At 72.3% G+C, this 10021-nt stretch overlaps 1 protein-coding gene across 1 annotated transcript in view; it reads left to right on the top strand.

Annotated features, from left to right (window-relative positions):
* The first annotated feature begins 565 nt into the window (after positions 1 to 565).
* ARAP1 (ArfGAP with RhoGAP domain, ankyrin repeat and PH domain 1) overlaps positions 566 to 10021 on the top strand; it is a 49244-nt gene continuing 39788 nt past the window's right edge. Inside the window, exons 1-2 of the mRNA XM_075140457.1 lie at positions 566 to 893; positions 4863 to 5627. Of these exons, the coding sequence (XP_074996558.1) occupies positions 4942 to 5627 (686 nt within the window). The 5' untranslated portion in view covers positions 566 to 893; positions 4863 to 4941. The remainder of the gene's footprint in view (positions 894 to 4862; positions 5628 to 10021) is intronic.

Genomic DNA, 10021 nt, shown 5'->3' with positions numbered 1-10021 from the left:
GCGGCGCTTTCGATTCCCGGCCGAGGGCGGCGGTGGCTGCGGCAGCCCCAGGCAGGTCGGTGCTGGGCTCCTCTGCCAGGCTGGGTCCGTCCCCCAGGTCCTGCGGGGACGTTGGGGACATCGGCCCTGTCCCGGATGGCCCTGGCTGAGGATCCTTTCTTAATTTAGGCAGAAAGGGCTAAAAACCACCTTGGTGCGAGGCTGGTTGCCCAACGCAGCCGGGAGCGTGCGGCTGAGCACCCCCCTTCCCACTGATGGCCACCCCCGTTCCCACAGGTCCCCCCACGACCCGGCTCCGTGTCCCCGGTGCCCACTGGGACCCCCGTGGGTGAGGGGCTGCCCTCCCAGGGGGTCCTGGGGTGGTGGGGACGCGGCAGCCATCCAGCCACTTCCTTGCCGGTGGCCGGGGCTCGGTTTGTCCTGCTGGCCCCAGGACACCCCGTCCCCGGTGCCCCGGTCCCCGCCGCGGTGCCAGGGAGCCGTGCCGCGCCATGCAGCTTTCCAGGGACCACCCTCCCCGTTTCTTCCTTCCTCTCTCGCCGAAGGCCCTGCCCCGTCCTGCCGTCAGCCACGGCTCGTCCGGCACCGGGGTCCTCCTCTCCCATGGCGGCTGCGGTTGGCGCTTCTCGGCCGTGCCAAGATACCGCGGGCTTTGCCGGGGCCGGTGAGCCGCGAGCGAGCGGTGGTTATTGCAACACGTCCCCCTGCGCTCAGGGCTCGTAACGCCCGGCTCGGCTTTTCGGCAAGTTCCCGATCGCCGGGGCGGCGTTTGAGGAAGTCCTTGGCGGGGCAGAGACCCCTCCGCAAGCCTCCGCCGCGCCGGCCGGGCAGCCGGGCATGGGCTGCGGCACGCTGGCCACCTCGCCCCATCCACCTCCCGCAGCTGAGCCAAGGTACCGTGCTTCGCCCGCTTTAATTAACTCTCAGTGATTAACGAGCCCAAGGGCTTGGGAAAGGGGAACGCCGGGGTGTAGGCAGGGTTTGCCTGCCCTGCCTGCCGGGCTGCCTGCGCTGGAGGAGGAATCGGATGGGAATTGGAGAGGACAAACGGGCGATGCACGCCTGACCGGCTCCTGTGCCCGTCCTCCTCCGCCTCGCCCGGGTGCCCTGGAAGGGATGGGCAGGGAAGAGCCGTGGGGCGGCCGCGGTTCGGCTGCCGGTGCCCGGGGACGGTGCTGCCGCCAGCCCGGCTGTCGTCGGAGCCGCTCGGTGCAGCTCTGCCGCTGACGTACCGACCGGTCCTGGTCAAACCGCTTGACTCCCCGCTGCCTCGTTAGGGGTAACGATGATTTAGCCGGGTGCTGTGGGGCTGCCAGGGTGCAGGGGGCTTGTGCGGTCGCCTCTGCAGCGATCAGGGCTTTGCCGGAGCCGGTGAAGGCAACGTGCTTGGCTGCGACCCCCGATCAGAGCCCACCGCCCTTCCCATCGCACACACAGCTCGTTACTCTAATGAGCCTGGCCCTCATTACCGCCACGCACGCTCCTGCTGCCCGTAGCCGTTGGTCTCCGGTTTGTAGGGTGGGAAACCCGCGGCCCCGCTGGCAGCGGCGGGATGCAGGGGGAGAAGGACGGGCGCGTCCCCGCGGCACGGGGGGGGGCTCGGGGTCTCCTGCCTGCAGCACCCGGCGGCGGGGGACCCCGGAGCAGCCCCTCGGGCGGGGAAGCTGCAGCGCATGGCGCCGGGGGAGCCTTAAATGGAGCGGCTGGTTTGCGGCGGTGCGTGCCGGGGCCGCTGCTGCCGGTGGAGGTGCTGCCCGGTGCTGCTCGGCGGCTGAGGCACCGTCCGGCACCGCCGGCAAGCAAAGCCAGGGCTTGGGGGCGGGCGGGGGTCCCGGCTGGGGTGGCTGCAATGCGGAGGGCACGGCTGTTTTCTTGCTGAACTCCGCTTGGGAAAGGGAGCCTGGGCGCAGGGTGTCCCCCGAGGCTGGGTGCCAGGATGGGTGCCCGGTGCCCTGGCTGGAGGCTGAGCTCCGGGAGCCCAGCGCGGTGCTCGGCCCTCCCCGGGGCTCGCGTGCGGGTGGCCAGGGACAAAGAGCACCCAAAACCCCGCTGCTAAGTTGAGCGGGGCCGGTGAGGATGGGGCGGCTGCGGGAGCCTGCCGGGAAAGCAGCCAGCACCCGGTTTGGGAGCAGAGGGGATGGCGGAGCCCCCCGGCCGGGATTCTGGGGACGATGGGGACCATCCCCAGTCACCCCCACCCCTAGCACGGGCAGACCGAGGGCAGCGTGGGCTTGGGCTGGGGCTGGGGCTGTCCCTGGCCGCGGCCTGGTTCGGCATCCCAGCTTTGCCGCCCACCCCTGCCCCGGTGCCGGGGGCGGCGCGCAGCCCCTCCTCACGCCGCTCTCGCAGCCGTTAAGTCTCTTACAAAACCGGCGGGGTTGCCTAATCCCGGGGAGGAATGCGGCGGGTGAGCACGGCGAGGAGTTGAGCGCCGAAAGGGCTGGCGGGGGCCAGGGCGGGGTGACCCCCCCCCCGGTCGCCGGCAGCCGGCGGGGTTACGGCGGCTCTGCACGTTGATTTTTGTTTCTGGAATTTCCTCGTCTCTTTTTGGGTGGAGGTGAAGGGATTTAGTGACCGGCGGCGGGAGGGTCACTGATGAATGATTTACTCGGGGAGGCCAAAGGGCCGGGTCCCAGGGTGAGCCGCGGGTCCCTCGGCGGAGCTTTGTCCCCGGTCCCCGGCCCCGGCGAGCAGCAGCGAGGCCCCGCGGCCGCCCCGGCGCGCCGCCGGCACGTGCACGGTGAGCGCCCGGCGGGTGCAGCTCTCCCCTCGCAGCGGCACAGGCCTCGTCCCGGGGGTGTCCCGCGCCGGCCGCGCGGCACAAACCCATCCGCTTCCCACGCGGTGCAGCGGCAGGACCGGCGGTGACGGCGGTGACACCGCTGCGCGCTCTCCTCCTCCCGGCAAGGCTGTGCCGGGGGGGTCGTGGGTGTGCGCCCACCCCAAACTCTGGGCTGCCAGAGGTGGGTCCGTCCCGCCGCAGCTTTGACGGCCCCGGCGCAGAGCGGGGGCTGCCGTCACCCGTGGCGATGGGCGACGCTCGCGGTGACTCCTGCCGGGAGGGGACACGAGTGGGACCCCCCCGCCGGTGCCACCGCCTTTCCCTCTGCTCCGCCGCGGGGTTTTGCCTCTGCGAGGAGCGCGTTGCAGGCAGCCACCGGCCGGGGGACGAGCCTGCCTGCGCAGGCAGCACCGGACGTCCTGTGACAGCGATGTCACCCGGCGCCGGCACTTGGCTATTTTTAATCGTAAATGGGGTTTTTTTTTATTCAGCTGTGGAGGTGGGAGAGGGAAAGGGCCGGCCCGCGGGCGCGCGGCCCCTCGGCTTTGACGCTGCGTCAGGGATTTTTGTGCTGCTGGTCGGGTCTGCTGGGACCAGCGGGAAGGTCCTGGGTGCTGCTGGTTTCTCTGGTGCGGCCGGCAAGGAGCCGTGGGGGGCAGTCGGCCCCGGGGTCCCCGTTGCTCCTTCCTTGGCAGGAGCCTGAAGCCAAGCCAAGCTGTGCTGGGGAAGGGGCACCGCGGCCAGACCCCTGCGGCAATGTGCCTGGGGGTGGGGGGCCGCCAGGTGACCCCCGCTGCCAGCCCGGACCTCGCACCGCCGCGGGGGTCTGCCAGGCTCGGCTGTGCCCGGTTAGTGCCGGGAAGAGGATGAGCCTGGCCCTGCCGTGCACTTTGCCTGCTGCCGAAAGCGCAAGCGCCGGCCGGAGGGGTCGGGGGGGCCTGACTCAGAGGAAACGTGACTCTGACGGGCGGATCGGGCGCGCGGGGTGTTCGCAGCACCAGGAAATCCTCTGGCTCCTCTTTAGCAGGTCTAAAAAAGCCCCTGGCAAACCCAAAATAAGACGCGTGCCGGGGTCACCGGCAGTGCCGCCAGGAGCGCGGCCCGCGTGCCGGCACGGCCAGGGGATGCATCCTGCCCCGGCGGGTGCGCCGGCTGTGCCCAGAGGGCAGGGTGTCCCCTCCCCGCTGCTCGGCACGAGGACGGGGTCGGCCCCGCCGGTGGCTGTAGGGTGCCACGGGTGCTCTGCCACCCGCCCGGGGTCCGGCAGGACCTGGGACACCGAGCGAGCCCCCGCGTCCCCCCCTCCAACCCAATCCCTGGGTGCCCCGAGGGTGCTCTGCCAGCTGGGTGCACCCCAGGGTGCTGTGCCGGAGGTGCCGAGGACAGCCGGGGCCCCATCCGTCCGTCCGTCTGTCCGTGTCCCCCCCGTCCCGGGGGCAGGGAGAGCGGCGGGCTCTGGGGGGGGCTGCCTGCCCCTCTGCAGGGGCTCTGCAGCGATTGATGCGACGCTCCCCGTCGATTACCCCAAAATTGCCCGAGGACCCCCCGGGAGATCGCCTGCCTCCTGCGCAGGGCCGGATCCTGGCGCTGGTGTAAACGGGGGCTGTGGCAGGGAGCTGCGCCCGGGGGGTGACAGCCCTGGGGGGCACCCGCCCAGAATTGGGGATCAGCCCCACCTGGGACGTCCCGCCGCCCCTCGGCACCGTCACCGCTGCGTCCCGGCGGCTTCTTGCTCCGGGGTGTGGCTGCGGGGGCTTCACGGGGACCCCACACCCTGCCCTGCCGGGGCTGCGCGGTGCCGTCGTCCGGCGAGCCTCGGCGGGGGTGGCATCTACGTTTAGACGCCGAAACCGGGACCCTCCGGTGTTCCCGGACCCCTGCAGCCCCCTCGGTTCAGGGGAGGTGCCCGATCGGCGTCCCCGATCCTGCTGGGGACAGAGGGAGGTCGGAGGCGCGGAGCCCCTCCGAAAACCAGCTGCTTAACTGGGAAATACTGGGTTTGGGACCCTGGGCCTCAGCCGGTGCGTGGTCCAGGATTGATCCTGACCCCGAGCTCATCGCTGCTTCTCTCCATCCCCAGGTCCCGACGCCGCCCTGAGCCTCGCCGGGCGCAGGAGATGCGCTGAGCGGCACGAGGTCCCCGCGGCCGGGCTCCCGCCATGGAGGAGGGGGGGTCTTTGCCGGTGGCCGCCTGGCTGGCGGCCCTCCACCTCGACCAGTACGTGGAGAGCTTCCAGCGGAGCGAGCTGTGGACGGTGTGGGACTGCCGGGCGCTGACGGACCAGGCGCTCACCGGTCTCGGCGTGGTGCTGCCGGGCCACCGCCGCCGCATCCTCCTGGGGCTGCAGAAAGCCTTCGCGGAGGTCACCCTGCCCGCCGGGACCCCCCAGCCCCCCGCCAGGAAACCCGTCCCCCTGAAGCGCCACATCTTCCGCCTGAGCACCGCGACGGTGCCGGAGCAGCCGGAGCAGCCGGAGCAGCCGGAGCCCCGGTGCCCGGTGCTGCCCGGTGGGTCCCCGCTGCTGGAGCAGGGTGCCAGCTTCGCCCAGCGGCCCCCACCCATCCCGCCCAGGGTGGGCTGCCGCCCTCCCGTCAAATTCTCCCCACCGCTAAGGGGTGGCAGCCCCGAGCCCCCCGCCGCGCCCCGCAGCCGCCCCCCAGCCCCCGAGGTGCCCTCGCCGCCGGCCCTCGCCGAGAAGCCCCCGGCCGAACCCGGGGCGAGACCCCCCCTGCCCCCGCTGCCGGCCAAGCGTCACCAGCTGGAAGGCAAATGCCAGTCCCTGAAGGGCCCCCCGCCGCCCAGCCGCCCGCCCGTGCTGCCCCCCAGAGCCGCGTCCCACCGGAGGTAAGGGGGGGCTCAGCCTGGGGGTGCCCCGAGGCAGTGGGGTCCCCGGGGGGGGCTGCTGTGGTGGGGGTGGGACCCTTGGGCGGGTCCACGTGGTGATGGCGTGGGGTGCTTTGGGGTATCCACAACCCCCAGCCCACCTCCTGGGGTACCCACACCCCCCCCAGCCCCAGCACATCCCCTGGGGTACCCACACCCCCCCAGCCCCAGCACGTCCCCTGGGGTACCCACACCCCCTCAGCCCACCTCCTGGGGTACCCACCCCCCCCCAGCCCCAGCACATCCCCTGGGGTACCCACACCCCCCCAGCCCCAGCACGTCCCCTGGGGTACCCACACCCCCCCCAGCCCCAGCACGTCCCCTGGGGTACCCACACCCCCCCCAGCCCCAGCCCATCTCCTGGGGTACCCACACCCCCCCAGCCCATCTCCTGGGGTACCCACACCCCCCAACCCCAGCACATCCCCTGGGGTACCCACACCCCCCAGCCCCAGCACATCTCCTGGGGTACCCACACCCCCCAACCCCAGCACATCCCCTGGGGTACTCACACCCCCCCCAGCCCCAGCACGTCCCCTGGGGTACCCACACCCCCCCCAGCCCCAGCCCATCTCCTGGGGTACCCACACCCCCCCCCCAGCCCCAGCCCATCTCCTGGGGTACCCACACCCCCCAACCCCAGCACATCCCCTGGGGTACTCACACCCCCCCCAGCCCCAGCCCATCTCCTGGGGTACCCACACCCCCCCCCAGCCCCAGCACGTCCCCTGGGGTACCCACACCCCCCCCAGCCCCAGCCCATCTCCTGGGGTACCCACACCCCCCCCCAGCCCCAGCCCATCTCCTGGGGTACCCACACCCCCCAACCCCAGCACATCCCCTGGGGTACTCACACCCCCCCCAGCCCCAGCCCATCTCCTGGGGTACCCACACCCCCCCCCAGCCCCAGCACGTCCCCTGGGGTACCCACACCCCCCCCAGCCCCAGCCCATCTCCTGGGGTACCCACACCCCCCAGCCCCAGCACGTCCCCTGGGGTACCCACACCCCCCCAGCCCATCTCCTGGGGTACCCACACCCCCCAGCCCCAGCACATCCCCTGGGGTACCCACACCCCCCAGCCCCAGCACGTCCCCTGGGGTACCCACACCCCCCCAGCACGTCCCCTGGGGTACCCACACCCCCCAGCCCCAGCACATCTCCTGGGGTACCCACACCCCCCCAGCCCATCTCCTGGGGTACCCACACCCCCCAGCCCCAGCACGTCCCCTGGGGTACCCACACCCCCCAGCCCCAGCACATCTCCTGGGGTACCCACACCCCCCCAGCCCATCTCCTGGGGTACCCACCCCCCCCAGCCCCAGCACATCCCCTGGGGTACCCACACCCCCCAGCCCCAGCACGTCCCCTGGGGTACCCACACCCCCCCAGCACGTCCCCTGGGGTACCCACACCCCCCAGCCCCAGCACGTCCCCTGGGGTACCCACACCCCCCAGCCCCAGCACATCTCCTGGGGTACCCACACCCCCCCAGCCCATCTCCTGGGGTACCCACACCCCCCAGCCCCAGCACGTCCCCTGGGGGGCCCCAGCTGGCTGGGGGGATCACGAGTGGGGCTGTGGCTGCTCTTGCCCAGGGCAGCAGTTCCCTCTAGTGTCACACTGTCCTGGGTGGGGGGCGTGTCACCCCCAGGGACACCCCAGCTGTGTCCCCATCCTCTTTCGGGGGGTGTGGGGGGGGATGCGGGGCCGAATCCTGACCGGGGGCTCCGTGAGTGCTGGGCTCTGCGGCTCTTTCCTCTCCCGGGCTCGATGCGCCTCTCGGGGGCTGAAATATTGGATGGGTGCAGCCACCCCCGCCACCCCCGTCACCCCGGTCACCCCAGCCTGTGCGTCTGCCCCCCCAGTGCCTGGCAGCGTGTGGGCAGGCAGAGCCCCCCGCAGTGTGGGCAGCGCTGAGGCCCGAGGAACTCGTCACAGCGGGGGGGGGGGCAGGCAGCAAACCGCAGCGCGGCGGGGGGAAGGGGGGAGCAGGCAGCTGCCGGCTGCTGCGGCCGGATGACACGAGAGCAGCCGGGCGTCGGTGACAGCAGCGCTCGCGGCCCCCCCCTTGATGTCCCCCCCTCGCTGAGCCGCAGCACCTCCCTGCAAGCGCAGGGTTTGCTGCACTGAGGCCGGGCTGGTTTTGCTGCAGCTGCCAGGGCATGACCCCCCCCTCACCCCTCCATGCCACGGCTGCTGCACCCCAAAATCCTGCAGAGCAGCAGGCGGGCGCGGAGCTGGGGGTGGGAGTCAGGGTGGGGGGAGAGGAGCCCCTGGGTGCGAGTCCTCCTGGGGTGGGGGTGATGCGGCGGAGGCAGCAGGATGCTGAGCAAGGCTGCATGGCCCCCCCCCGGGGAGCAGCGCTGCGCTCACCCCCCCCACTGCCCCAGGACCCCACGGCCCCCAGGGAGGGGGGGGTCCCCGGGGGGAGGCAGAGCCCTGCTCCCGGGGTGGGGGGGGGTTGCCCCGCCTCTGCAGCCCCGGGTGACGGTGCTGGGTGGGACCCCCTGCCCCGAGCGTCCGTGGGGGATGGGGATGAGGGGGCGGCGGTGTGCCCCCCCGCAGGGCTTTTGGGGCAGGAGCCCCGCCCTCGCCTGGGTGAGGCGGGCAGAGGTGACCCCCCACCCTGGCTTTGCCCCCCGCCTGGCGCCGGTGCAGCCTGGGAGCGGGGTGGGATGCCGAGCCGGGGAGGGGGCTCGGGCAGCCGGGGGGGGCTGGCACCCCATGGGGTGGGCAAGCACTTGTCCCCGGGGCTACCTGGGCTCTGGGTCACTGCCGAGGCGGCGTCTGTCCCGGCAGCCCCGGGGACCGTCCCCATGGCTGCGTTTCTGCACTGGGGTGGTCCCCAAAATCCCCCCGGCGCCGCTCTCCATCCTGCCCTGGCTGGGAGGATGCCGGTGCCCGGTGAGGCCGGTGGCTGCCGGTTTGGTGCCAGCCATGCCGCCGCTTCGGTGCCGGCCATGCCGCTGGTTTGGTGCTGGCCATGCCGCTGGTTTGGTGCTGGCCATGCCACTGCCGGCCATGCCGCCGCTTCAGTGCCAGCCATGCCGCTGCTTCGGTGCCGGCCATGCCACTGCTTTGGTGCAGCCATGCCGCCGCTTCGGTGCCGGCCATGCCACTGCCGGCCATGCCGCCGATTCGGTGCCGGCCATGCCACTGCTTTGGTGCAGCCATGCCGCCGCTTCGGTGCCGGCCATGCCACTGCCGGCCATGCCGCCGATTCGGTGCCGGCCATGCCACTGCTTTGGTGCAGCCATGCCACCGGTTTGGTGCCGGTCATGCCACTGCCGGCCATGCCACCGCTTCGGTGCCGGCCATGCCACTGCTTTGGTGCAGCCATGCCGCCGGTTCGGTGCCGGCCATGCCACTGCCGGCCATGCTGCCGGTTCGGTGCCGACCATGCCACTGCTTTGGTGCAGCCATGCCGCCGGTTCGGTGCCGGCCATGCCACTGCTTTGGTGCAGCCATGCCGCCGGTTCGGTGCCGGCCATGCCACTGCTTTGGTGCAGCCATGCCGCCGGTTTGGTGCCGGCCATGCCACTGCCGGCCATGCCGCCACTTCGGTGCCGGCCATGCCACTGCTTTGGTGCAGCCATGCTGCCGGTTTGGTGCCGGCCATGCCACTGCCGGCCATGCCGCCGGTTCGGTGCCGGCCATGCCACTGCTTTGGTGCAGCCATGCCGCCGGTTTGGTGCCGGCCATGCCACTGCTTTGGTGCAGCCATGCCGCCGGTTTGGTGCCGGCCATGCCACTGCCGGCCATGCCGCCACTTCGGTGCCGGCCATGCCACTGCTTTGGTGCAGCCATGCCGCCGGTTTGGTGCCGGCCATGCCACTGCCGGCCATGCCGCCGGTTCGGTGCCGGCCATGCCACCAGTTTGGTGCTGGCCATGCCACTGCCGGCCATGCCGCCGGTTTGGTGCCGGCCATGCCGCCGGTTCGGTGCCGGCCATGCCACTGCCGGCCATGCCGCCGGTTCGGTGCCGGCCGTGCCACTGCCGGCCATGCCGCCGGTTTGGTGCCGGCCATGCCACTGCCGGCCATGCCGCCGGTTTGGTGCCGGCCATGCCACTGCTTTGGTGCAGCCATGCCGCCGGTTTGGTGCCGGCCATGCCACTGCCGGCCATGCCGCCACTTCGGTGCCGGCCATGCCACTGCTTTGGTGCAGCCATGCCGCCGGTTTGGTGCCGGCCATGCCACTGCCGGCCATGCCGCCGGTTCGGTGCCGGCCATGCCACCAGTTTGGTGCTGGCCATGCCACTGCCGGCCATGCCGCCGGTTTGGTGCCGGCCATGCCGCCGGTTCGGTGCCGGCCATGCCACTGCCGGCCATGCCGCCGGTTCGGTGCCGGCCG

Source organism: Calonectris borealis, chromosome 1, assembly GCF_964195595.1.
Source record: "Calonectris borealis chromosome 1, bCalBor7.hap1.2, whole genome shotgun sequence".
Taxonomy (NCBI): domain Eukaryota; kingdom Metazoa; phylum Chordata; class Aves; order Procellariiformes; family Procellariidae; genus Calonectris; species Calonectris borealis.
Note: the sequence above shows the minus strand (reverse complement) of the source record. Positions and strands in the feature narration are given on the sequence as shown.